Consider the following 27496-nt stretch of genomic DNA (forward strand, 5'->3'; position numbering starts at 1 on the left):
TGTCCCTGTATAAATGTAACTGTAGCCTAATTAAAAGTTACTGGTATTTAACGTCACTGAGATGTTTGAGATTCACTGTGCGAGATGATGTATATGAAGGAGGAAATTGTTTGTGCTCACTGTAACTCGTAAAGTTTATGACTTGTACTTCTGATCCTTACTGTGTGACATCACTAGTGTCCAGTAGTTAAAACTATATAAACTACAAATATTTTTCCCTTTTCTAAAAAAAAAAGAAAAGAAAAAAGTATATTCCTGGATGTCAAAACTGTAACAAACAATCCTCCACGAGAACCGAAACTATAATATAAACACAGCTGTCGACTATTATAGGCATAGTTTCCGAGAGAAACTGTCGGCACATGAGTTTCGTACCGCCCTTTAATGCATCACTCCTCCTGCCTTTCCTGTTCCTGCAGAGTTCCCAAGTGCACTGTAACTTCCAAAAGTAAAAAAAAAACAAAAAACCACAACCTCTGCTCGGACAGGACCGAACCCTTCCACTGTCGTCATGTGGCTGCCTCGCGGATGCACTTCAAAGTACATCGTTACTCACTTTCGTCGTCGGGTTTTCACGTCTTATTTCCGTGTTTTGGGTCGACGGAGATGCAACGTTGCAGCGTTCATGCCGGAGGCTGCGGGCTTCGACGGCGTGTCGGACCGCCCGGCTCTGCAGGACTTCTCCGTCTCCAACAGCGAGAGCTTCTGGGCCGCCGCGGCGCGCCAGAGACTCAGCTGGATCCGTCCTTTCCACACTGTGCAGGACTGCGACCTGAGCCGCGGCCAAATCAAGTGGTTTGAGGGAGGACAGCTGAATGTGTCCGGTGAGATTTCACGATCAACACGGCCAGTGATTCGAGTTAAATAGTTGGTCGGTAGAATAAACCAGCCATGCGTTCAAGTCATCGGAGGTTGTGCTGCTTTCTTGGAGACACTTAACGAAACGCGTACAAAGAGCGCGAAAGCATCATTTTGCAAACCAGTCTCTCAATGTATACTGTATTTTCAAAGTGACTTGAACGCAACACGTTAACGCGGCAGATAATATTAAGTGTTCTATCTCCACGTGTGTGTTATCTCCGTGTATCTCTGTGTGTGTTATCTCCGTGTGTGTGTGTGTGCGTTTGCATATGTGTGTGGGCTTACTTTATTGTCACATGCAGTGAACTGCCTGGACCGCCACGTGCACACCTGTCCAGAGAGGGTGGCTCTGATCTGGGAGAGGGATGAATCGGGGTCAGAGGTCAAAGTCACCTACAGGTCAGGTTTGATGTATTTGTGCGTGTGTGTGTGTGTGTGTGTGTGTGTGTGTGTGTGTGTGTGTGTGTGTTGTTGTTGTTGTTCCTTCTCCTTTCGCCCCATGTGGTGTAGTTCACTGATACTTCTTTACAGGGAGTTGCTGGAGATGACATGCCGCCTCGGCAACCTGTTGAGACGGCATGGCGTGAAGCGAGGGGACTGTGTGACCATCTACATGCCGACCTGCCCTCTGGCTGTGGCGTCCATGCTGGCCTGCGCCCGTATCGGTGCAGCACACAACGTGGTGTTTGCAGGCTTCAGCGCTGAAGCCCTGGCAGAGCGAATCCGAGACGGTGAGACAGTTTGACTTGCGGACGCTCGGATCAGACACGAATTTAAGGCTGAACTAATATTTTATGTTATTGATCAGCAGGCACAGTCACTTGTACTGAGGACTCCTCAGAGGACAATCGCACGACTATGCAGTTCCCTTCAACTTTACTGAGCATTTTAGTGCCTTTCAGCTCATTGTTGCAACTTAAATTATTTGGTTAAGTCTTTATGTTAACCTTGCATCTAGCAGCAGCTATTTTTCGTGAAATACTAATAAACCACTCACTCGCCCAGCACCAAACAACAAACAAGCAAAGCCAATAAGGGACATAATGGATCAGACCTTTGTGTGATACAAGCCAACACAATAAAGTTGAATTGATATCATAAATACAGAGTTATAACTACTGAAGTCAGCGGTCTGATTTTCCCGTGCATCACATTTTCAGCCCAGTCCAGCACCGTCATCACGGCGAACCAAGGCGTCAGAGGAGGTAAAGTCACCGAGCTGAAGAAGACGGTGGACGCGGCCTTGCAGAGCTGCCCGGCAGTACAGCAGGTGTTTGTTGCCATGAGAACAGAGAATCCGGTCGCCATGACAGCCAGGGATGTCGACATGGAGGAGGTGAGAGAGACGGAGACCGACCGGATCTCGATTAAGATATTAATGCCAGAAGCAGAGGACTGCAACTGCTCGGTGACACTTTCGCTGCATAAACAGATATTTATGTTGGCATTAAAAATGAGTCGGTTCAAATTGAGTCAATAGACGAACTGATGTGAATCAACTCATCTTTTTTGATTGAAAGTTAATTCTAGATGTTGGAAACAGGACAGTCGCAATCATCAGGTCCATCAGTAGCGTTCAGCTGCTTTTAACCATAAAACACTAACGTTACAATTAATAGTAACACCATCACCAGCGTCGGGTATATTTTACCCAATATAATCTACCGGATAAAATACACTTCTCATCAAACTATATTAAAATACAAGGCAAATTGAAGTACTCTTCTTTTATTTTACCCTATAGAACTTCTCATAAAACGAAAAACATGCATCATGTGGGGGCCCTGGAAAAAAAGCTAAAAATTGGGTGAATCATTAATAAAACATGATTAAAAATATAAATAATGGAGCTATGAACTTGATCTCTGGTCCGCCCGTTCCTGGGACATGTGAGCCTTGTTCTGCAAGGGTAATATCCACCTGAAATCGTTTTACCCTCTGTAGGAGCCATTAGCTGTGTCTTATTTTATTGCGGTAGTATACTGGTAGTTTATATTGGGGGCACAGGTGCAACTGACACAGGTAATGACGCATGGGTGACGGGGAGATTACACTTTTTTTCCTGCAAGCGCAACACTTCAGAGGGAGACCAGGAAGCTAATATAACAATGTGTATGAAGGGCCTGGAGTCTTTCTGAAACAGCAGTATCAGTCGCTACCGCCTGTTGAAAAAAACTGTGGTTGGAGCAGAGACACGTGGCAATCTTCGATAACTACATTTTTATACTTTCACTTTGTATAGTTAAATGTTCTTTGTTGTTGCTGTTGTTATTGTTACAGTCACTGATATGCCATGACAAATTCCTCGTTTGTACAAACTTACTTGGCAATTAAACGATTCTGATAACATCACAAGTACACAAGGACCAACTCAACTCAAGACAAAAGTAACACAATGAAAATAACACAAAAAAAAAAAATCACCCGACATTAGGGTTCTATGGTGAAGCGTATCACAAGCTCCTTCGCTGCAAAAGAAAAAAATGGAAACATGAACATTTACATGATATCAAACCATCTCCATCTGCTGTAGAAGATCCTGTGATGAGATGGAAAGCTCCAGAAAAGCTTCTGAATGGAGTTCGGGATGAAGTTGCTCCGTCAGCTTAATGTTTCACCACTAATCTTCATCCCTTCATGCCTCGTAAAACGTTGTCTTGGTCAGGTTGCGTTGCACAATGTCTCAAAATATACAAAACATGTCATTCAGGAGATGCTCAAGGAGGATTCGGTGTGTGAGCCAACTGCCATGGACAGCGAGGACGTCTTGTTCCTGCTTTATACGTCCGGCAGCACTGGGAAGCCCAAAGGACTCGTCCACACTCAGGCTGGATACCTGCTGTATGCGGCACTCACACACAGGGTAAACATCGCCCACGACCTGCCTCTGCATTATCACAAAGCGAGAACAGACAACATGTGATCCATAATAATCCAGTGTGTGACCATGCGTAGAGGAAATCTCAGCCTGATCACAGCTGATTACAGAGGAGGTTTTTAAAAATGGTGCTTTAATGTAAGCATGATGAATTCATGTAAATGTTTCAAGATATATGAACTACATTTGAAGCTTAAATGAGTTATTGAAGAGTATTAATGCACGTCAGTTCAGAATAGGCCAGTTGCTCAGCCTCCGGTGTTGCAGCTCGCATCTTTCTCAACAACCGCTCATCCAAACAACTTGACACTTGACACGGTGCTTCATCGGGTGTTGAGCGATACTCCTGCCAAGCGTCAAGTCGATTGAATGAACGTCTGTCGAGGAAATTGATGAATGAACATGTCCCGTAGATCTCCGGAGCTCACACTTGACACTGCACATCCTCTGGTCCTCAGCAAGTATGAAGTCCGTCGGATGAACAGTTGGCAAAAAAAATGGAAGGACAGACATACAAACACACAGAAAGAGACTCTTTCCATTGTGGTTAGATAAAAGGAAACAGAATATCATATGTTCTTTTTTTGTATCCAATCGTCCCATCAATCTTCCCTCTGGTCACCAGTATGTCTTCAGCTACCATGACGGGGATGTGTTCGGCTGTGTGGCAGATATTGGTTGGATAACAGGACACAGCTACAGTGTCTACGGGCCTCTTGCCAACGGGGGAACCACTGTCCTGTTTGAGAGCACTCCCATTTACCCCAACCCAGGTATGAACATAAGCAAATGTAGGAATGTATTAGACCAGTCTAACCTTAAAAATGTTCTCCTTTGTTAGCCCTAATGGTGTCATTATAATGGCATTTTTATGATTATGTGGTTATGTAAAATGTTATGTGTCTGCGTGCACTGTGTCAGACATCTGCTAAGTATTCCTGTCCTTTGTCGAGAGCTCTGCATTCTCGTGTCTTTGTCTATGAATAACTGTTTACAGTTGAAGTTGAACATGGACATACCTTCCAGACTAAAATTAGGACTTCTTTAAACACGGGAGTCAGGACACAGACGTCATGGTGTGTGTCAGCACACACACATCTTGAACGCCACCTCCAGTTAAAGTCTTAGTTCTCAGGCTACTGCTTTACCTTAATCCTGAGGTATTTAATTAAAATTCTGTGAGGCCCAGTAAGAGAATTCTTTCATGTAAAGGTTTGGAACGTCACAAAAATGTCAAATTTGGACGATGATTTAATACCAAATTGAAGTAGCCAACAGTAGCCAACTGCTGTCTGTCTGAAATTGTGCAAGGACTGTATCTGTGGCTCTTGAAATCCCGTTTCTCATTTCTGGTAACGCCTTGTGAAATAACTTCTATTTCTCTGACTTTTGTCTCTCTCCACGTCTCTCTCTCTCTCTTGTGTGTGTGAATATCTCACTCGGCGATGCTTTTCAAAATATACACATATTTGATTGTCCCAGTAGCATCACGTGAGCATCACGTTTACGACACGTGTCTCCACCAAAACTTTAAAGCATTTATTCTTGCAAGAAGAGGCTCAGTTGCACAGAGCCACAACGAGTCTGAATATCACACAGCGTTAAAAAGACGTTTACAGGGGTGGGGGCTGTTTTGGCATTTCCAAACAAAGGAGTACTCATTGTGGTGATCACAAGACATATAGATACATGTATACAGCAAGGAGCGCTTTGTCAGTGTGGTCAGCACACACACACAGTGCTTTATTCATCAAAGGCACCTGCATGTTATCGAGGCAGCTGCTGCATAAACCACAAGTCTCACAATGCAGTCCTTAATAGTTTTACTCAATAACAAACCTCACTTCATGATTTGACCTAAATAAGAATATAAGATACTCACAAGAATTAAAAGTACACATGTAATTGGTTGGTGTGCTTCCTGGTCTGCGGAGTAAGTGTCGTAAAGCCTAGAATAGCTGCGCCGGTTACGTAAAAATGTAAAAATTCTTTATTATCCATCGGTTATAGGTCCGGGTCTGGAGACAACAGATGGGTCTGGACTCGGTCCGCCAATTAGTGACCCCTGCCCTATTGTCTCCTTTCTGATTCAGATTTTAGGTTTCCTACAACACATTCTGGGATATCTTTTTTAAACATGCTAATTTGCACATGTTATGTTCACAGGACGGTACTGGGAGATGGTGCAGAGACTTAAGATAAACCAGTTTTACGGGGCTCCCACAGCGATCCGCCTGCTGCTCAAGTACGGAGACCAGTGGGTCCACAAATACGACCGCTCCACCCTCAAAACCCTGGGTTCTGGTATGCCATACACAATACTTTTAAATACTATTTTGGGCATAAGACTTCACAAGATAAAGGAAAATAGTTTCTTTGTAAACATCCACAACAATTCAGTTTTGACCTACCGTACGCACCACAGCTGTACATGGACAGTACATAGTGCTGTACATAGTGCGCTGACACATGTGGCTCTCACTCTTTTCGTTGTAAATTTGGTTTTCATAGTTGGATTTTGATGGATGTTGACAAGCAAAATGTTACAATAACTGTAATTATTGCCACAAATAGACCCTGATTGTAAACTGGAAGTTTAATGTTTATATCTATGCATTGAGCTCATGTGAGAGGCATTTCAGTGCAGCATCACTCACAGTCCATTGTATTGTTTTCAAGGGCTGATGGGTGACACATTTAAAGCTTCGATGTAATCGCGTATCGCAGCTGTAGTCGTACTTTGTGGTGACTATATTTATTTGGCATACAATGTCTCTTTTTACTTTGATAAGTTAGCACTCATTGAGTTGTTTTATCCAAGTCCACCTGTCATGTAATGTAAACCAGCTGGCACTTTTAATACTGAATGTACACACAAGTGGCACGTAAAGCTGCACTCTGGGGGTCGGCAGGGTTTTTGGTCTTTCTTTTGTCCCTCCTTTTGCTATTAAGCTTAAATAGAGCTTAAACTAAGCTTATACTGAAAGTATATTGAAAGTCAAGCCTGGCTGCAATGTCAACATGCAAGCACAGCATGACATGCTAACACGCACACACTTTTCATCATGGGTTGAAACACAAAGCATGAACATAAATAATATAACTCTATAAGTATAAGAAGAAAATGCATTGAAACAAGTACCAGAAATAATTCCTGACTACATTATCAGATTAAAGACGTTCTTCTCTGTCTACAGTGGGTGAGCCCATCAACACTGAAGCGTGGGAGTGGTACCACAGCGTGGTTGGGGATGGACGCTGCCCTGTGGTGGACACCTGGTGGCAAACAGGTAAGTGGGAATGCATAGAAGTGTGGGATTTAATACACATACGGTGAAAAGAGAACGATGGAAAATGCATCTATGTCTTCTAGATTCAACAGTCACCATACTAATGCAAGAAATTGTCAATTTATTGATCAAGAAATGTATGAATGATCATTTTTATAATCAGCTGGGTCATTTATCAAAGTTCAAATATCTTTAGCCAGAAAATTGTCAGTGATTTATTCCAATTAATTCAGATTTCTCTATGCTTACAATGAACTTTGTTTTTGTCTCGTCCTCCAGGAAGACTGTGAGTCAGTCTTCATGGAGACTCGCAGGTTTCCTGGAGCATTTCATTGCTTGTTAAGGCAGTTAAGGTCATGAACTCATTCCTGAACACAGCCACGTCTACGGACACTACAGCAGTGGTCTTAAAGGGAAAGCAGTTTGCTCTGTCTCTCCAACAACACCAGTGTTGCGTAACATGCCTGCAGTCGTGTGGAACTATACATTACGTTTTCTTTGGCTCTGGATTCCCACATGAAACCAGATGTTTTCTTCCCTGAGTAGAACTTCTTCCTTCAGTGGCTCTTTGCAGAGGCATAAACTAAAACTTAATTTTAACCTTTAAATGCAGATGTTATGACCATAAAAGCCAAAAGAGCCACGTCACAAAATGGATCGTGTTTGTCTGGAGAGACTCAGGTGTTTGTGCTCCAGTATGTTCCCACTATCAAATGAGTCTCTATAGTTTTGTGTGTATCCTGACCTTGTCCTTCATCTCTATATCACCTCTGATGTCACTCAAAAATAACTACTATTCCCTTCCTAAAGTAGCTTATGATGGTATATCATGACAATATGTCTGAAATCCGCTGGTTTCGCTAATATAATACATTTCACAGATGAACACAAGACCTGACTGACACTGTGTTGTATCCTCAATCCCCCAAATTAGATTAAGTGATGACCAAATGGAGAAAAGCTGCCTTAATTACCATACAAATGGTAAAAATCTATAATTAATGGACGATAATTAAACATTAGAGCATCATGAGTTTGAGAATTACAGACACAGATATGACCCAAATACCCTACTTCAGTAAAAAGGATTATATTATTTTCCCTGGACCAGGGAATTGTTTCCAATTAGGACTAAGTGGCATTATTCATAAATGCCATTTGGTTGATCTGGGAACAAGTAGCCTGTTTAGAGAGAAAATTAGATTTCGATCCGCTGTTGGCATACGGCCTCCGTGTTGGATCATACGGGACTAGAGAGGTGAGAGTCATGTGTGAGGGCAAAAAAAAGCGCTGTAGCATCTAACGGCAATAAAGTAGAAAACATATTGATATATTGTAGTATCTCTAACAGTGGCTCTCACAGTTTGGATGACTGAGTGTAACTTAGATAACCAGCATATGAGTGAGGGTCTCATAGGAAAAGTTTATACATAAAACAAAATATATGTTCCATGTCACTGTCCACAGAAATATAACTTTAGCTAACATAAGGAGTAATGATCCCTGCGGCACACTGTTAGTCATACCTAACCTATTTAAACTCAAAGGGATGGAATCAAATATTATATAATTGTCCTCATACTAGAAAAAATATGAAGCTTATACTGTAAAAGTTGGCTTACAAGCCGCTCCCCACTGTAGTAAGCTAGCGCTGCTGCTAGCTCCCCGCTGCTAGCTCCCCGCTGCTGCTGCTGCTAACTCCCCGCTGCTACTGCCCGCTTCACGAGGAGCTAGTGGAGAGCTAGTGGGAGCTAGCAGAGAGCTAGCTGAGAACTAGCAGCAGCGGGGAGCGGTTGTAAAAAACTCAAAATTCATACTTACAGAGTGTGGAAATGGATTGGGTGGAGAAGTCTCATGAAGTTAGAGGCTTATCAGACTCACTTGCCACAACAGTCCCCTTCTCCCAAAACACACTCTCTTGCAAAACAAGTCACAAGAAGGCGAATGGAAAAACACTGCATACAAAGACAGAAAAGGAATGTGGAAATTCCTGTTTTCCCCTCTGTGCGCCCACCTCCCCTCTGTGGTAATTTTAAGTCTTATTTGTCAAGACATCAACGGAAATATTCATGTCATTGTTCAAACAATTGCATCATTGATTGACAAAGCAGAAAAAACTGGTGATACATCACGTTTCAATCAAGAGTCATGTTAAAGTTGAACATAAAACTTCATAGTATAGTTATTAGTATGTCCTTCAAAGTAATTGTACAGTATGTCGAAAATAGTAATGTAGTGTTTTGAAAAAGATCATAGTATAGTGTGCACACAAAAAACGTCTAAAAAAGAATTCCTAGCGTCTTTTATGCAAAGCTAACATAGCCGGCTGTTGACTTGTTACGTAATGAACAAACAGACAGTGGGATCCATGTCATCATCTAACTTTCTGCAATAGAGAATGGTCATATTCTTACATGGTGAACCACTGCTTTCATTTTGGAAGTGGCTCATTTAAAAGATGTTGATGATTTTTTGGGGGGTGGGATTTTGGTCTCACAGCTACAGTTGATTTGAACAGGATGCCGCTTGCTAATGCCATTGTGGGATCATCTGTTGTGTCCTACTTAATAACGGGTCCCCTCTGCCATGTCCAGCACGGTCGCCACCACCACCACCAGGCAGATTAGCGGGTCCCTGATGTTCAGGCAAACCTAATTTAATATACTGAGTATGGATGATAATTCCACAACCTACATTTTTCAATGTATAAAGCGCATATATGTTAGTTCACTCCATCACTTCCCTTCTGCTCCTGTCCCTTTTATTTTACCCCACCAATTATGTTTAGAAAAATTAAAAATAGTCTTCTGAATATAACTATTGTACACATTTGTCTGACCTGTTTTTTTAACAGATGTACATCTTCAGGAGAAACCAATGGGGTCAAGGCTGAGCGCCACAGAGTAGGGAAGTTAGAAAAATAATAATTGCAAAAAACTGACAATCACTTAGTCCGTTTTGGTCTTTTAATGGGATTTAAGAGTAGTAAACCTTTTTATTTTTGATAAAATAACAGCTTTATAATTTCTTTTTTTTTGCTCTGTGTTCATAGAGACAGGTGGCATCTGCATCACCCCAAGGCCATCAGAGCCAGACGCAGAGATTGTCCCAGGAATGGCTATGAGACCTTTCTTTGGCATTAAGCCCGCGCTCATGGACACTGAGGTGTGTGTGCGTGCGTGTGTGTGTGTTGTCCCTGAAAATGTTGGATGGCTGGGAATGGCCTGGAGTGAGGGTCAGATTAGGATTATAAAATATTCACCAGCTGTGTCACTTTTGATACCCACCCCGCTCCCACCCATCAGTCCCAGTCTGTTCGTGCCAAACTCCCTTTTTAAAAAGCTGTCATACTTTGTGGCTGTTGCAGATGATTTTGAAATGCACAGATTGGGCAGACAGTTGGAGCGGTGGCTCATCTCTCTTTCTCTTGTTCAACAAAAACACACTATTTTAAGAGCCAGAGGAATATTCTGTAGGTTTTGTTTCAATCTCGTCCAGTTTATACATCAATCACCATTTTCCCATCACATGCTATTTTTCAGCACAATTACAAAATATGTTTTTGTGCTCCAGACAAAATCCTTAATTTGATTTTTTTACTTTTTATTTATAATTTAGTTTGTTGTCCTTAACATTGTTAACATTATCCCTGTTTTTTATATTTTTTTTAAGGGAAAAGTGCTGACTTCCAACGACGTGTCTGGAGCTCTGTGCATGGCTCAGCCGTGGCCTGGCATGGCCCGAACGATTCATAACGACCACCAGAGATTCATTGAGACCTACTGTCAGCCTTATCCTGGTACAGAATGATGCGTTCAGGATTTAAAAAAACTGACTCTGTCGTGTTTCTTAATTCCTTTATTCTTTTTTTAGTGAAGACAAACACTCAGTCTTTTACATCCCTCTTTGTGCCAATAGGTTACTTCTTTACTGGTGACGGCGCCTACCGATCTAAGGAGGGGTATTACCAGATCACTGGCCGCCTTGATGATGTCATCAACGTGAGCGGTCACAGGATCGGGACGGCAGAGATAGAAGATGTTCTGGTAAGGGAATTCAATAACTAACATTATTTCAATGTCTTTGAGCATTGCTTATTCATGTTTGTTGAGAAGATCATACCAACTTTAGCTAACTAGTAAGCATTGATGTCTCACCTTTGCTCAAACGTATAATTGTTCTACATTGTTGGGTCAAAATGTGGAATTTTTACTGTTTGGTAGCTCGGTGAAAGGTTTACATTTGCTAAATGACCATAAATGTCTGCATTTCATCGAGTGTCAATCTATAAATTATTCATTAAGATTATTTTTACAGCATAACTGTAAAATAGAAGATCTGAAGTTCTCAAAATGACTGATATGAAATCAAATAAATGTGAATCTAATTATTTTAAAAGGTAATAACAAAACAGTCTGACATGTTTGAGCAAGGTTATCGTAATTTTAGTTTGATTCAAAGTAAAAAAAAAAAAAGAGCCATTTATGTTTTAAGCAGATAAAATGTCCTTCCACAAAGTGTAGATGAATTCACTGATTTCTGTAACAGAATCAATGCTCTGCAGTGGCCGAGTCTGCCGCCATCGGATACTCGCATGACCTCAAAGGACAAGGTGACCAAGACCTCTTCTCAGTAATTCAGGAAAAAAAAAAAGTTACACATTATTTAAAAACACAAAAGAGTAATTCATAGTAAAGACTTCTTTGTCGCCAGGGGTTTATGCCTTTGTGGTGCTAAAAAAGAATGTGGCGGTTGAAGGGGCGGACCTTTGTCAGCAGCTCAACAGCTTGGTATCTAAAAAGATCGCCAAGTACGCCTGTCCAGACTTCATCCAGGTAGTTCCGTCCCACCGTCTCTCCATTCATATTTAATATTAACTCGTACCGAGTCTCATCGTGTCCTTCTCTCAGTTTGCCCAGCGGCTGCCAAAGACACGCTCGGGTAAGATAATGCGTCGGGTGCTGCGGAAAGTGGTGGAGCGTGACTTGGACGGGGTGGGTGACCTCAGCACGCTGGACGACCCCGCCGCAGTTCAGGAGATCATCAAAGGTCACCGTGACCTCTGTCGTAAACAACAACCATGAAGATGCAGTTTCTGAAAACATTTTCTTTTAAAAAGAAGGAACATGGAAGTGATACTTGTACGTTATTCACTTTCGTTATTCATGCGTTTTTCATTTCCCTTTTCCAGACATGTACAATTGTATCAAAAACTATTTTAAAATCCAAATGTTTTTATTGTACATATTAAATTTTTATGACATGTACACAACGATGTATAACCCACAGATGTGCTTCCCACTTGATAGTGAAGATGTGATTGTAAACATAATGCAATAAACAAATGTAAAGTTGCGCACTGTAAGATTAAAAAGCGTCCTTTTCTTTCCTGATTTGTTGTTGTAAGTGAATTTACTCTGATGATGACAGATCCATTCAAACCATTTGTTTAGCAAAGTCTTTAGGTCCAGCTCTGCCTCAATGATGCAGAATACATTCAAACTGGATGCGTTCAGGTCTCCTGATCTTCTCAGTCAGTAACACCCAGGTGCTCTTCAACAAAGTACTTTAACACCCAGTTCCTGCAGTGGAGGTGGAACGTGTTATGTCCTCGTCTCCTGCATGTCCAGGATTTAAAAGAAACAACCCTGCAGTCACGGTGTTTCTTCTTCTTCCTCTTTGAGGTTCTTGGTGCCTCCTTTTAACTTGGTTAACTCCCACAGGCCTCCTCCACACAGTTTCAACTGGACATCATGGTACTGCAACAAAGTACAGGGAGTTAATATCATTTGTAGATTCAAAACGGATTTGAAAAGAAAGCAAGACACGGTAGGATAAAAAAAGAAGTTTAAAATGTTGAAACCAAATAGTCATGGACTTACAAAAAAGACAGTTAGGAGATTCACAGAGTCATGGACTGAAAAATGTAACCTTGTGTGTATAGTGAGCATTGCTATGAGAAACTCAAGTTTAAAAACATCAAATAAAATGGTTCCTCTAACAGTAATTTCAGGTCAGATTTTCCAGTTTATTAATTTGTTTAAAGCAAAGCGCTTCTTTTGGTTTCATGCTGGACATGAAACTCGTGTGTTACCTTTTCCAGGCTGCTACGGTGTCCCAAACTGACCAAAGTCATGCCGAGCTGTTTACAGGTCCGGTACAGCTGTGCTTCTGCCTCCTCCGTCAGAGCACTGGTGGCCTCATCCAACACTGCAAACCAAAATGTTAATTTATTGACTAAAACTCCAGTTTGGTTCACCTCTAATACAGAGGGGACAGGATGAAAATGTGCAAACAATAAATATGAAATGTAGGTGAGGGTAGCTCCCCTGAAACTGCGGTGTCAGAATCCTAAAAATGAATGAATGAATACATCACAGAAATCAGCAACAACACACACCTGCATATTTGGGCTGCAGGTAGAATAGACGAGCGAAGCAGAGACGCTGCATTTCACCTGGAGACAGAACATCATACCTGCAGAACAAAGCTAGTTCAGATTCGGCATCATTTTGTTGCACATATGAAGATGAAATAAACAGGTTTATTGTTTCACTTTGTTATGCTCTTCTTCTCACCAGTTCCATTCCACCTTTTCATCCAGTCCGCCTGTCCGCTTCAGGAGACTGGACTGGAGCACAGATAGAAGTTTGATTTAGGATTAGTGTTTGTTAAAATTCTTAATAGTAGTGAAATATTCAAGGTCATCAAACAAATTGAAGATTCAAGTTATAAAATATATACTGTGGGATAAAGTCACTCACCACTCCAGCTAGTTCCAGGAATTGTATAATTCTCTCATCGTCTACTGGCCCTGAAAAAGAAAACCGACATTTTGACTGTCATCAACTCAGATGACAATTATATCTAACGGCAATAAATGAATTCACATGTATAGCCTTTGAATGTTTAACTGATTAATATACAGCTTAGTCAGAGCGATACCTGATGCAGGGTAGATATCCTTCAATGGGTAGATCACCTTTGGGGAAGAGAGTTCCATTGAAGTTAGTTAATTTTGGTAGATTTTAGAACTTGGATAACTTTTCATCTATACATTTATTATTTAATAAGTTACAGGCTTCATAGAGAAACATTAAAAAAAAGACTGTTACCTGTTCCCGCAGTGTGCCATCAGTCAGATAAGGTTTCTGTGGCAGGAAGACGGTTCCTCTGGGCCCGAAACATGTGGTCATGTGGACAAAACCTGAGGAGACGGGTGACTGTTATCATGAGGCTACTAATGAGAACATTATTTTCAAGATATTTGAATAACAAGTCTTACCCCTACAGTCTTACCCTTTTTCTATTGTATTATTACAAGCTAAACCTTTTCATTGAGCTCTTTCTGTCATATACCTTGCTCACATTACAATCAAACGTCATCATTGTCTTTCACTCGGTTAACAGCCTCCCTCTCACCGCTTTGTGCCTCCCAGAGTCGGTTGAGGACCCTCAGTAGCGACGTCTTGCCGGTGCCCGTGTTCCCCACCACCAGTAGATTTGTTCCCTGGCTGATTTTCAGACTCAGATCCTCCACCAGCAACTTGTCTGAGTAAGGAGATTTGTATGAAAGGTGGTCCAGGATGAAGGCGGTGTCCGCAGGGCCAGCATTGATGTTGAAGTCACTGTATGGAGAAATACAATTTAAAAAACAAAGAACATAGAGACTGAAAAAACCTTTTAAAATCCAACTATACTTTATGTGCAGCAGAAAGTGAAAGTGCTCACACAAACCTGTCAAAGTCATAGTTTTCCCCTGATGCCGGGTCATAGTCACACTGCTTGCGTAGGATGTCATCCATCACCTCCCTCAGCTCCCCAATCCTGACCACAACACCCCCACAGCAAGATTTCAGTGATAGAAAGGTGGATGGCATGCATGTATGCGGCTGTCATCATCCGTCCTACGGGAAGTGAATTTAAGTATGCTGTGCGATACCTGTGGGTGTATCCAGCCACATCGGACAGAGTGGTTGACAGGTCTATTAGCTGCGTGAAGCCATTTATCAAGTAGATGCACACAAAGGCGTTCTGAATATGAACAAGGAGAGGGAGAACCAGAGCAGAGAGTAAATAAGAGACAATATTATATTGAAAGAAGACAAAGGCACATTGGACAACCGCACATAAGAGAGAAATTAATACTATCTGATGATATTACTTACATTTGCTTATCTACATGCGTTGGAGACTGTTCTGAAGCTACAATATTACATATTTACACATTTAGAAGTGAGATCTCTAACAAAAGGTATTCAAGCTCAGCATGAACGTTTAAATCAGAAGAGAAGGCCTTTGCTGCCACCTATTGGTTACATTAGCAACACGTTCACATGTAGTCCGTCTGTGACAACAAACATTTTGTAACCTGTGCCATCTATAAACTAAACTCTGTGAAGAAAAGGAAACAGGAGTACATACTGTATATATTTTATAATGTATTATTTCTACTAGAAACTTTACTTATTTTCAAGTTGTTTAAACAAGTGTACTCTTCTTTCACTTATTCCTTTCATTTATATGAGTTTATGTGCTGCCGAGGACAAATAAAGATTGATTGATGGCGTTAAATTGAGACATTCCCACGTCTGCTTACTGTATAAAAAATAAAAATAATATATTTTTTTACCTCTCTGGCCACAGGATTCTTATTTTTTCTAACTTCTTCTTAAGGAAGGAAAAGTTAAGTAGTAGGGATGTAAAAAAGGATGCTTACCTTACTGATGAGAGCACTGAGCTCCCCGGGAGTGAGCCCATCATAGATACCAGTGAAGATCGGGATGGCGATGATAATGTAGCTGAGGTAGCCGCCGAGGTAGTCAAACGTGTTGACCCCGACTGAGAGGAGAAGTCAGAGATTAACAGGTTGAATCAAAGCAGTTAATGAAAGATGTGAGCTTGTGGGTGGAGCTGTGTCGGATGTTCTCACTATACAGCCAGAGCTCTTTGTTTATTAGACTCTTCTGAGTTTCTAACAGCGTCTGCAGTCTGCGGTCGGTCCTCATGCGCTCCACTTTACCGGCTCTAGAAACACAGACCGCAGCATTTTTGCCAACTTTTACTGCTTTTAGTCTGTGATCAGTGTGATTTGGTGGGTCAGAACAATCACAGCACACCATACTTTCTATGTCTGTTATATGGTCATGATTGTCAGAACTTTGAAGGCATGATTCATTTGCAAGACAGAAAAGAAATGACAAAAGGTCGACTTTAGTATACAACTCATGTGTTTGTGCCTCACCTGTAAAACGCTGCAGACTCTGCGTTGACACGGATCTGCATGTGCTTGAATCTGGAGATACAACAATGTATCTCTGAAAAAATTTGTTTTTACTTTTAAGCAACACAACTTACGATTCAGGACAATTTTATACAAATGTTCTCCGTCAGCACAAAATCAAATTGTTCTAACTTGTGACAGTTGATATAAATTACTCTTTCATAGCTGACACACATCCTGTGTCACTTCCTAATCGGCAAAAAGCACTGGGCCAAAGTCGACAGATACTTCCGCTTAACAAAGGACAAATGTCCTTAATAATAAACACAGGCAGGATTTGCGTCAGATAAAGCCAACAAAATCGCCTGCTACTCTGTTGAAGTTCAGGGAAAACACTGTTAGGTCAATCCTGTTCTGCTTGTCTGTCAGCACACATTCTCCTTGACAAAGACACTTGTGTGTTTGTCGTGACTTACACACCTTACAGACTGAACCTACCTGAAGTCACCCTCCAGTTTTTCTTGCTCAAACAGAGTCGACACAATCGGCCCCATGAGAATTTTATTGGCAATGGTCCCGATCACAAAGTAGCCAAAGATACTCACAGGACCGATCCAGCCGGTGCTGCAAAGCAAAAGAAACTTTATTTATACAACACAAAGGCGAGTCAGTCAACGTGACAAATACATTGAGAAGGAAAATACATTAAAACTTAATGAAGTTGAATTAAAAAAAAAGAGAAAACAAAGCATACAAAAGATAATACTCAAAGACATAAAAGTAACGGTGCAAACATAGAGCGTCACATTTAACAATTAAAAAAAAAAAATTTTAGAGCTGGATCCGACACAAAGGGATCGCGTATGTTGTCAGCTCAGAGTCACTGACAATAGGTAGACTTTCTCGTCTCGTAAACAACAGAGAAAAAGCTGATAAAACAGCTACAAATTATATATAAAATGTAAGTCTTCAGCCTCTCAATGACAAATAATGGCAAGTATAGCCTCTCTGATGATGCTTCAACTTCACAGGTGCCGTTAAATGTTAAAGAGTGTGAAGTATTCCAGTTGCCTCGGTACGCGACACACTCACCTATAAAAGCAGTGGTAGCTGTAGTAAGCCAGCGTGAACGGCGATACAATCAAACGGCTCGCCATGGTGCTCATCTGCTTACACAAGCGCTCTGCGTCCTGACTGATGCGCTGGTCTCTGCAAGTTACACAGAATGACACACAGAGAAAAAACTAATTACATGATTCCACATTGTGATGATGTTTAATATATTCTATACTCTGCCATGTGATCTTACACACAAAAAAACTTTCAGTTGACAGATTTGTTGATGAATTGAATTTGCATTTATGTTTGTATTCTTAAAAAAAAAGGCTAAGACTATAAAAGAGGAAAACCAATAAAGCTTACGGATTGTCTATTTCCTCTCTGAGAACATTGAGTGTGTAATAGACTCGGCCCTGGAAGTAGGATGTATGGAGGCTCTCCGTTAGCGTCCTCCTCCAGCTAACGTACATCTGATTGCAAATGTACTGGTCGATACTTTTCAACTGGGTGAGGAAGACAGAGAAAGACACAGAAAGAGAGAAATGGTCTGTCAGAGTAAAGTAACAGAGACAATAAATTGATGCTCCCTGTGAGACTAACCAGAGTAAACATCATACGAGTCCTCGTATTTCAGAAGAGGCCTGCTGCCACTGTTCTATTAAAAACCATTGTGGTGAAATAAATAAAGTTACGTGTTTGCAATTTCTCAGGTTCAAAATCCAAATATCACATGTGTGAAGGATGTAAAAACATGTCAGGTTGTCCTGACCGTGTAAAGTTGCCATTGTTTTTTATAACAGCAATGCAAAATCAAATGTCAGAACATAAACTAACAATGTACCCAATTGTTTCTTTAGTTTAGTTTCAGGACATCATGTACAGCATAAGCAACAATGGCGTTTCCCCCAATTATAACCAATGTTGAACTCTAATCCCATTAAAAGGGATTCTTTACTACAAAATGATCATTTGGATATAAATTGCTCACACTGCGTTCCCTTTAATTCTGGGAGGAAACTGTATTTTGCCTCCAAGATAAACAAAGCAGTTTTAAATTATCGAAACAAATAATTAACCACAGCCAAACTATCTCAAAACATCCGTTAACAAAGGCTCACTCAACCCGTGCAGTATAACCTAAGTCTCAATTATCCTGCCGTATGCTAAATACTGCCTAAACACATGCATCTTTGCTATTTCAAACACCTCCCACATAAACTCTCTCACGCTACTCGTCTGTGTGAGTACCGTGTATGTGGACGTGTTTGGAATAGTAAGGTTTTAGCAAAGATTCATGCGTTTAGAAATTATAAACAAATGGCTAAATGACACTTGGATTATACTGCACAAGTTGTGTGAGGACGTGAGAAAAACAAAGTTTTCTTAAAGACTTCAAAGACACATTGGGGGTTAATAGTTGATATACAAATGTTCTTTATTTTGGGCGACGTATTTCTTTAACGATAGTGAGATTAAGTATCGTAGTAAGGTGTCTGTGACATTGCTCTGCACAATAACCAACAAGTTAACTTTCTGGATATGGTGTAATATCTTATTGATATATAGAATGTAAACATACAGTATCCAAAAAGAGTCAAACAAGCTCCTGCAGTAAATTAAGAATGTTTTAAGAAGATGGCTTGATAAAGAATAAACTGATTTTCCATGTGGAGTTATTGAGTAAAAATATGTGTGATGATTCATTTATTATTCTATATATTAAAAAATATATATAGTAAGACAATCAATTCCTAAATCTGCACACCATCAAAAGAAGAGATGGGCACAAGGAAAAATACCCATAAAGAAACACAGAGTCGAGTTAGCACAAGCGTGAAGGGTCAAATTGTAAGAATGACCTCCACAAGGTCTATTTGGGCTACTATCATCAGCTGCTCCTTCAACTTACTGTGGAGTTGAGCAAGATGAGCACCATCGCTGTGCCCACCAGACTCTGGAAGCCCGAGTAATCTTTGTCTGCCAGCACACTGTAGAAGTGACTCGGGAGGACACCCACTTGGTAAATGATTAGCTGCTCTGATAACAGGAAGAACAAAGATGCGTTAGCACATTGATGGGACAACAAAGACTTGTAAAACAATATAAGGAAGTGATGCAACCTTTGAGACAACCTTTGAGCTACAAGTGAGATGGAGGGGAAAAAAACATAGTATGTCGTCTAGTGTTATCTGAAGAATAGTTAAGGAACGCCACAAAAGACATTGCATGCGTCTCATTATGAGGATTCACGTGAGAGACATTTCATTTGTCGGCCATCTTGATCCAAATGTGACAATTCATTTCCACTTTTGGCCATCACACTATTGCTCTTTAATGACCTTTATGAACAGCAGTTACCTGTGAGAGTGACCACGAGCAGCGTCCCAAACATCAGGACGCTTGGGCTGGTCCATGATGGGAACAGGACCTTCTGAATGCTGCAGAACCTCTGAACAAACGTCCAGTCCAATTTAGGTCTATGCACAGCAACAGATACATACATTTATATTAGAAACAACATGTGGACCTCATTCACTTACATGCTGTGGTCACGTGATGAACTGTGAGATATGTGTTTGATTACAGTTTTTGCATTACACAAAGTTCACCTTCCACCAACTTTTAAACCTGCCTCCCAAATACAGTGTTGCACTAAAGTCACGTGGTGTTTCTTTGAACGCCCCATCAATAAGCAAACCGCACGCGCAGCTTCCGTCTTACCTTTTAGTCCCTTTGCCATTTGACTTTCCCAAACAAGGCATCTGCACTGTGGCAGGGGACGAGCTAATGCTTTTTAAAGACTCCTCATACGTTTCTCGGACTTGGTTTCAGCGAAGATCAGCTTGCAGGTCGAGCTGACTTCAAACTGACGTCGTTAACCAACGACTAAAACAGTCAGCTCTGGGTAACCGTGACAACGTTCACCTGGCAAACAAACTTAAACAAAACTGCAAACATGTCCGTCTCTATTACTTATCACGGCTGCACTAATTAGCTTCAATGTTGTCTAACTCCAGTATAGTCTCACCGACCATTACCTTGCTAGTCGTCTACTGTGGGTTAGGCGGATGTTTGGTAGGTGAAAGTAAAAGTCCCAATTTCCGGTGTCTTTTCAAAACAAAAGGTACAAAATGAGTTTTTACAACCTTATTACAAAACCATTGATGAAAGTTTGTCCATTCAATTAAATGTAGCTTCATTGGCATAATTGCATTATTCAATTAAATGTGGTTTTATTGGCATACATTTCAACATATACATATATATATATATAATTAGCTTCAATGTATATATATATATGTATATATATATAAATAATATATATATATAAATATAAATAAATATATATAAATATAAATATATATATATATATATATATATATATATATATATATATATATATATATATATATATATATATAAACAAAACAAGGTTGCTAAAGCATCAAAATAAAAGTATACAATCATATTAATATGAAAACTATTAACACACAGTAAGTACCATCTCTAAAAATCTCTGAAAAATCTCCTAAAATAAAAGGATGTTAAGGTTTATGGGTGCCTAGCTGTGGCCCAGTTTAGAGAGGTTGGAGATACTTAAAAGGCCTGAAAATAGTGCTTGAATAATACCGAATTATAAAACAACTATGTCACAAAATTGTATATTTCTTATCATTCATACTTAGTTAAATTTCTTTTGAATATGACTAGCTTCAAATACTGATGTTAACTGTTTAAATATATCATTAGCTGCTAAATAAATAATGGTACAAGATTGCACAGGTAAAGTCAGGCCATGACCTCACCTCTGTGAAAGTTCAACTTATGGAGCACAGAAAAAAACACTGATTGGGCTAGATGTATGTAGGGAGGTGGGGGGGGGGGAGATTACAAAGAAAATATATACTAAAAACCTTATCTATATTGTTGAAAGGTTAGGTATGAACCCAAAGTGCTATTTTGATGCCGGGAGTAAAACAAATGACACTACACTCCGTGCTTTCCCTCACTATTGATAAAACAAACTGGATTTTTGCAGTATCTCACATACAATTATTTAAGGTTTTTACCCTCACTTTCTTTCTGCTAAATTATCTTTTTTGGAACAATTGTTCGACTTGACGTTTTCTATTGTCAACTTGTTAATAGGACTAATTTCAAACAAAGTTAGTTACATTCATTTTTGATATTATAACAGGTCTGATGTTTTCCTGTCAACTAAAAGTCTCATGTCCGCCACTGTCAACAAAACAGTACTCAAACACATAATCCACAATGGTCTAACATCCCATCCACTGATTGATTGGCAGTCTTCAGGTTTATTGTGAGAAAAGTTCATTTTAGAAATTCTGAAGAATAAAAAAGCATTCAAAATGTATTGTTTTGCATATTTATTTATTTTCCAAAAGGATACAATCCTTACACAACAAAAAACATGTGTGGGAATGGATGGTAATAATAGACCTGTACATATTAATGAGTACTTTGTATAAATGCTCAGGCAATAATACAATTCTGACATAAATATTAGAGCAAATTATTGATAGTCAAACAGCAAATAATCAATTAATACATTCAGATAAGTGCAAGGGTAAATTTGTTTTATATACTGTAGTTTAAGGAAGGTCAGCTGAAAAGTCGCCTAAATGTGATTTTTGAAATCAAGTATGAATAATATATAATTATATTTTTTTCTACAGCAACAATTCAGCAGAAGTTAGGAAAAATGGCAAAAACATTATCAAAAATATTTTATATTAATTTTAAGCTTTCAAACGATTATTCAGAACACTTAATTTACACTTGACCTAAATTACAACTGTTTTTTGAAACAAGTACGACAAATGGACAAAAAAAAAAAAGGTAATGATATAGATAACGACTACGATAATACAGAAACAATCTTTATGATACAGACATGTTTCTCCTGTCGTTAAATAGAGATTGGGACAACTGAAGTGAAGCAACTTCACACATTACTGATTCAGTTTGGTTTATTCTGGAATCCAATAACTTGTTCTTATATATTTCAATCAATGATGTAAATTAATATATTCCTTATTTTTCAATGCAAGCATCATGACAGTACATTTGATAGCTTACTTATTTGCAAGTTCCAGGTAACCCTTAAATGTGTCGACCGCAGGTGGATCTTAAAGGATAAGGCTAGTGATGTTCTATATTGTTATAGTCAAGAAATCCCATCAAAAAGGCCAAATCCAACCTTTGGTGCATCAACATTTTCCTACTTTCTATAGTTTGTGGCTCTGAGCCCCAGAGCACACTGGTCCCTTATAAAAAGGAACATCTTTTTAAATGAGTCACAAATATATACTTTGGTTTCAAAGGCTAAATTACTCCTTAAAACAGCTGGAGTTTCGAAGTAATTACTTCTGCTTGACTTTGTTGTAGACTCTTTTCGGCCACAGATTTATACACATTTGGTGCATTCACAGTGTGAGACTGGTGTATGTGTGGGTGAGACCAACTCGGTATGAAATACAGTGCCAATGCTCACCATAATGAAGAAACACCCTGAGCATGGGCACAGAGAAATATTGACAATACAAAAAAATAAAACAGAATATCACCAAATGTATCCTTTAAATCTGTTTCTATCGTGCAGAAACAGAATCTATCTTGTGTCAAAAACAGCAGCATGTTTCCAAGTGCTCTTTGCCTTCACCACCATGTCAGCAGTAAATGACAGTTTGCACACAACACTCAAACAAGGTTAAAGATCCTAAAGATGAGAGGCCCCACACAGACGCAACTAAAACCAACAACACTGTAGACAATGTAACGGTACGGCAGCTCTACTTTCATGTGCTGCCTCGCTTGCCTCACATCATCTGAAGGCAGCCCAAACAGTCGGCATAGGAACGGAATAGTCACCGCTTTCATAACCATTCTCGTGACGAGGATGACCGCGACTCCAATGAGGAAGCGCAGCAGAGAGAGAGCCACCAAATTAGTGCTGATTGTTGGTAAAGTTAGAGGAAGTGAGGACAGTGGTGGATCCAGCAGCAGCCCCAGCTGATAGTTCACATAGGTAGCGATGGCAGCTCCGACCCCGGTGCCCAGAGCCTGAGCTGTATCACCCCGAGAGGTGCTCCAGGAATCCAGAGAGAAAGCCACAAGTCCGAGGCTCACATGGGACACGATAATCACAAGAGGAGCAAAGTGGTTCGTCATGTAGAAGTTGTCGATCTTGTCCAAAATTGGATGGAAAAAGGCTAGAATAAGAAGGCTGTAGAGGAAGCCTGTTATTACCTCCTGCAACACAGGGACACAAAGCATTGTAAACTATGCATACATGCCACAAAAGCCACAAATTTTACTCATGTGCACACACATGCTTGATACACAAAGTCTTAGAAAGCCCTTTTTAGGATTTATTGTGTTTTGATTGCCGACTTAACATGAGTTATCAGAACATAAACAACATCTACTAACATAAATTGGCTGGCCACCAAATGTAATTTGGCCTTAATTTGTATTTATTTCATATTATGCATATTATATACTTACCAGAATAGAATGCATCCCCATGTAGACTCTGCTCACACACACAAGGACACTCCAGCTGAGAGCCACACAAAAGCCAAAGAGGAAGGTATACTAGGAGCAAAACATAAAAGACAAGTAATAATTACTTTAGAAAAAAGGTGGCTGAAGATGAACATTAAATAAAAAATACAATAACCCACATCATAGTTTTTCGAGAGTTTCACAGTAAAACCAAACTATTGGGCAAATTAACCTGATGACAGCACTGATAGGAAGCTCACAAGTTATTACAGATCATCCTGAGAGGAGCATGAACGTGTAAAGCAAATTTGATGGGAATCATAATGTTCATCATGAAATTTTACAAAACTACAAATATCAATTTCATGGTGTCGGAGACATAAAAAACAGGTCCTAAGCTCACACGTTCTCCTGTCATAGAAGCGGTTTATGGTCTGCATCTTATCTTTTTGTAACCTCTTTATCTTTAATGTGTCAGTTTCTCAACCGTTCACATCAGTGTACTTGATGACACCAAAAGAGTTCAGGCAGTTCGGTCAACTACTTGAACTGAGTTCAAGGATCTTATGCAAATTTACAACGAAAATAGCATTTAGGCTTTACGCTTGCATGTATTTTGAGGGCAATTCTGCTAATGCATTTATTTTTCATTAAACACTGTGTGCACAAGATGCAGGGGTAAGCCGACTTTCCCCTGCATCCAAGAGATTACGAAAGAATTTTGACACATGGGACTTGATCAAAAGGATAATAAATGGAATCACTTCGGGATTTGAATTTTATACATTACATGAATCATGGGGTTCAAATTTAAAATCAACTAAAGTTATTAATGACAACAACTCAACAGACTGGTGTGTGTGTTCTTGACGCACAAATGATGAGGGCAGACCGTGCAGAGGGCACAGAAGCTCATCAGCAAAGATTCATTTTAGTTTGCCTCTTAAATTACTTATGAAATTAAAGATAATTAGTGACTTAATTCATAACATGAATCACCCTCCCTTACTTTGTTCCTTTTTCATTTTACAGATACTTTCACTTCCCTTAAGTCAAATCCACTGGCTCCTTCTTTGTCTGTGTGTCTTACAATGTAGATTAGTGAGTCTTGTTTATCTAACAATCTGAAACTATCTTTTCACAGTTCGCCTGAACTCCTGACACACCCTGTTATGTTAACAGAGGAATGTGTTTGGCTCCAAGTTCATATGAGACTGGGCAACAAGAATTAACAATAATTCAAAAGGCAGTCTGTGTTTTGTTTTTTTCTATTCCTTTTTTCCAGACAGACCCACTGACTCGTTTGCAGAGGGGAGACAAAGGTGGTCATTAAGAGCTTTTAACATTTGATGCAGGTCAAAAGCTTTGTGTATTTCTCTAACTTTGGTCTTTTTTAAATCTAGATTTATTTCACCTTAACCTTGAAACTTTGGCTCTTAGTGCCCTTGAACATTTGGCCAGAGCTGGATTAACACCGTTGGGACCAGTGGGGCCACAAATGAGTCGTTATTATTTATTTTTCCTCTCACTCTGTTCAGCGCACGTATGTATCCTGTTGTGTTTAAGTACCCATTGGATCAGAATATTATTCCCCCGGTTTGCAGTGTCTTGGATCATTTGTACAATTAAAAGGCAAATATGCACCATAAGTAAGCATAATATCGACTGACTTTTATTCTTTTGACACAACGCCATACAAGACAGGACGCAGTGGGTAAGAAAGCAGGAGACACCTTACTTATCACGTCAGGTCAAGGTTTCAGAGCTGGCGTTGACATGATCAAATATTTTCACACTAAAAGTAAATAAAACACCAACTCTCAGAGAAAAAAAGAAGCAGATATGCAATCTCACACATGAAAAGCTATGCATGTTACGAGTGTGATATTAGATTAATAGAATACTAAATAAACTGGGTGCCTTAAGGACTTATTTATGACTAAAAAAGTTTATGTAAATAGACTAATCAATTATTGAACTAGGTAATTGTAGCTTTAACCGATTGCTTTCCAATATATGTAAGTATAACAAACTACTTAGCACCTTAGCAGCACTTTAGTAGCACTTACTTACAGCACTTCGTAGTTTGGCTTTCTTGAAGAAATTGTACTTTCCTGATTCTTGTTGTTTTGAGTTTGTACTCATGGTTGAATGCACTTATTGTAAGTCGCTTTGGATAAAAGCCTCTGCTAAATTAAATGTACTTGACTGTAACCATGTTGACTTTGGGGCCCCTGAAGCAGTTGACCCATTGACCCTGCTGGTTATCCTGCTTTGTCTTCTTCTGCATTCAAGCTGTAGGTTACATTTCTTCACACCTTCAGTGTTGTTTTACCTTAAATGTGACGCTCTGGGATCAGTGTTTTAAGAAGTGCTTCTCACCTGCCACCGTCCATAGGTCAGCATGAAGAGACAGAAGGGGATGGCGGTCCCCGTCATCGCGTGCGTGGACGGCATGCTGTACTCAGAGTTGTAGAAGACCTCCACCTTCACGACTGGAGGAGAGGCCGGACGGGACCAGCGGACCATGTCCTTGGTGGACTGACCCACGAACAGGTTCCAGGCCCAGACCACGATGAGCCTCCGGCTGACCAGGGCGTCGATGTTCCAGAAGAGGAAAGGGAAGAAGACGATGAAGAACATCTCGTTGCCCAGCTCGGTGCCAAACGTGAAGAGGTAGAACAGGAACTTGTTTTGGATCAGGAACTCTTGACCCACATCTCCGGTTAGGGAGTTCCTCCGCAGGGGTTTCGCTCTGGTTGTGTCCGGCTCCACTGGTGCACCGCCCGGCCCGCCGGTAACGTCACCCGGCAAGCCGTTAACCCGCGGCGCGGCCGCCCCATTGCCAACACCGGCGTCCGGGCTCGGTCCTCCCTGGTGGACCCTCTTCCTCAGTCCGGGACAGTTCGTCTCCGAGTCCCCACCATCCGGTTGGCTCGGTTTGACCGGAAATGTTCCTTTAACGCCACAAATGTATTGAAACCTCGCTACGTGACACGGGTCCTGGAGATAATTACACATCTGCACAAACGTCTTCACGAAGTCGGTCGCCATGACTCTTAGAAAATAACCGTCAGTTGGAGATGCGCGACAATGCTTCGCCGTCAAACGCAGAGTTCATGTCCATCGAGTGAGCTCAAGGAGAAGAAGTGGAGCTCGGCGGCCGCTGCATTCCTCAAATAAAACCCACACAGCACGGAGCAGCGACACTTCACGACGACCCGGGATCTGCAGTCGTTTCACAGACCTTGTACGTCGGCGTGGACGGCAGCATCCAAAGTCCGCTGAAGTGGTCACAGTCTACCATTACTTCATGGTATACTCTAATTCACGCACAGCCACCCACCAGCTAACTGCGTCAGGCCGTTATTCCTGTGTGCGGTGTCGTTAACTCCTCAGTAAGGAACGTAGCGATTGGCTGTTCAAAAAGTCGCTTAATGACGCCAGTGCCTCATTTGCATAACGGCAACGCTCGATGTTTAGCTCATATCACAGAAAGGAACACACACACACACACACACACTGTCACACGCACACACACACACACACACACACTGGACAGGAAGGCTGTGTGAGTCAAATGCAGTAGTGTATTTGAGTGTGACAGGAAAGAAACAGTTACGTTTACATCCTGCTCTGGAGGCCAGGGTAAGA

General features: G+C 40.6%; 3 protein-coding genes across 5 annotated transcripts; 1 reads left to right on the plus strand and 2 right to left on the minus strand.

Moving 5' to 3' along the window:
* The first annotated feature begins 431 nt into the window (after positions 1-431).
* Positions 432-12318, plus strand: LOC137785467 (acetyl-coenzyme A synthetase 2-like, mitochondrial). Of its 2 annotated transcripts, none has more exons than XR_011077509.1 (14): positions 432-824; positions 1164-1260; positions 1393-1592; positions 2022-2197; positions 3572-3724; positions 4365-4512; positions 5906-6043; positions 6937-7029; positions 10082-10194; positions 10702-10828; positions 10948-11075; positions 11594-11641; positions 11743-11864; positions 11940-11961. XR_011077509.1 is itself a non-coding variant. In XM_068576722.1 (14 exons), exons 1-14 carry the CDS (start codon positions 512-514, stop codon positions 12111-12113), a joined length of 2046 nt encoding a protein of 681 aa, XP_068432823.1. In that variant the 5' UTR covers positions 432-511; the 3' UTR covers positions 12114-12318. The 2 variants fall into 2 exon arrangements, 1 of the variants encoding a protein (XP_068432823.1); XM_068576722.1 differs by having other exon boundaries at positions 11578-11641; positions 11940-12318.
* Positions 12319-12422: 104 nt separating this feature from the next.
* abcd4 (ATP-binding cassette, sub-family D (ALD), member 4) lies at positions 12423-20370 on the minus strand. Of its 2 annotated transcripts, XM_068576724.1 has the most exons (20): positions 20350-20370; positions 20033-20259; positions 19670-19788; positions 19221-19348; positions 17675-17814; positions 17345-17461; positions 16751-16876; positions 16274-16324; positions 15962-16056; positions 15749-15870; positions 14972-15063; positions 14767-14856; positions 14452-14657; positions 14145-14236; positions 13975-14011; positions 13794-13843; positions 13608-13660; positions 13430-13506; positions 13124-13239; positions 12423-12788 (listed from the first exon to the last, which is right to left on the minus strand). In XM_068576724.1, the coding sequence occupies exons 2-20, from the start codon at positions 20071-20073 to the stop codon at positions 12684-12686; spliced, it is 1857 nt and encodes a 618-aa protein (XP_068432825.1). In that variant the 5' UTR covers positions 20074-20259; positions 20350-20370; the 3' UTR covers positions 12423-12683. The 2 variants fall into 2 exon arrangements, with proteins under 2 accessions (XP_068432825.1, XP_068432824.1); XM_068576723.1 differs by having other exon boundaries at positions 20033-20363.
* A 1337-nt stretch (positions 20371-21707) lies between these two features.
* LOC137786043 (sphingosine-1-phosphate phosphatase 1-like) lies at positions 21708-27209 on the minus strand. Its single transcript, XM_068577655.1, has 3 exons — positions 26225-27209; positions 23843-23932; positions 21708-23587 (listed from the first exon to the last, which is right to left on the minus strand). Exons 1-3 carry the CDS (start codon positions 26894-26896, stop codon positions 23036-23038), a joined length of 1314 nt encoding a protein of 437 aa, XP_068433756.1. The 5' UTR covers positions 26897-27209; the 3' UTR covers positions 21708-23035.
* Positions 27210-27496: the final 287 nt, after the last annotated feature.

The sequence above is a fragment of the Clinocottus analis genome, unplaced genomic scaffold (genome assembly GCF_023055335.1).
Source record: "Clinocottus analis isolate CAN_PGR_092001 unplaced genomic scaffold, fCliAna1.0.p SCAF_15, whole genome shotgun sequence".
NCBI classification, from domain to species: domain Eukaryota; kingdom Metazoa; phylum Chordata; class Actinopteri; order Perciformes; family Cottidae; genus Clinocottus; species Clinocottus analis.

Excerpts from the sequence above, each read along its gene's own strand:
- abcd4 (XM_068576724.1), bottom strand. The coding sequence starts at position 20,073 with ATGCCTTGTTTGGGAAAGTCAAATGGCAAAGGGACTAAAAG. Across the intron at positions 13,661-13,793 it reads TCCTGGAACTAGCTGGAGTG|TCCAGTCTCCTGAAGCGGAC; the intron begins GTGAGTGACTTT and ends TCTGTGCTCCAG. Across the intron at positions 13,507-13,607 it reads GAAAAGGTGGAATGGAACTG|GTATGATGTTCTGTCTCCAG; the intron begins GTGAGAAGAAGA and ends TTTGTTCTGCAG.
- LOC137785467 (XM_068576722.1), top strand. The coding sequence starts at position 512 with ATGTGGCTGCCTCGCGGATGCACTTCAAAGTACATCGTTACTCACTTT. Across the intron at positions 4,513-5,905 it reads TCCCATTTACCCCAACCCAG|GACGGTACTGGGAGATGGTG; the intron begins GTATGAACATAA and ends TTATGTTCACAG. Across the intron at positions 11,865-11,939 it reads CCTGTCCAGACTTCATCCAG|TTTGCCCAGCGGCTGCCAAA; the intron begins GTAGTTCCGTCC and ends TCCTTCTCTCAG.
- LOC137786043 (XM_068577655.1), bottom strand. The coding sequence starts at position 26,896 with ATGGCGACCGACTTCGTGAAGACGTTTGTGCAGATGTGTAATTATCTC. Across the intron at positions 23,933-26,224 it reads TGACCTATGGACGGTGGCAG|TATACCTTCCTCTTTGGCTT; the intron begins GTGAGAAGCACT and ends TTTTGCTCCTAG. Across the intron at positions 23,588-23,842 it reads TGGGGATGCATTCTATTCTG|GAGGTAATAACAGGCTTCCT; the intron begins GTAAGTATATAA and ends CCTGTGTTGCAG.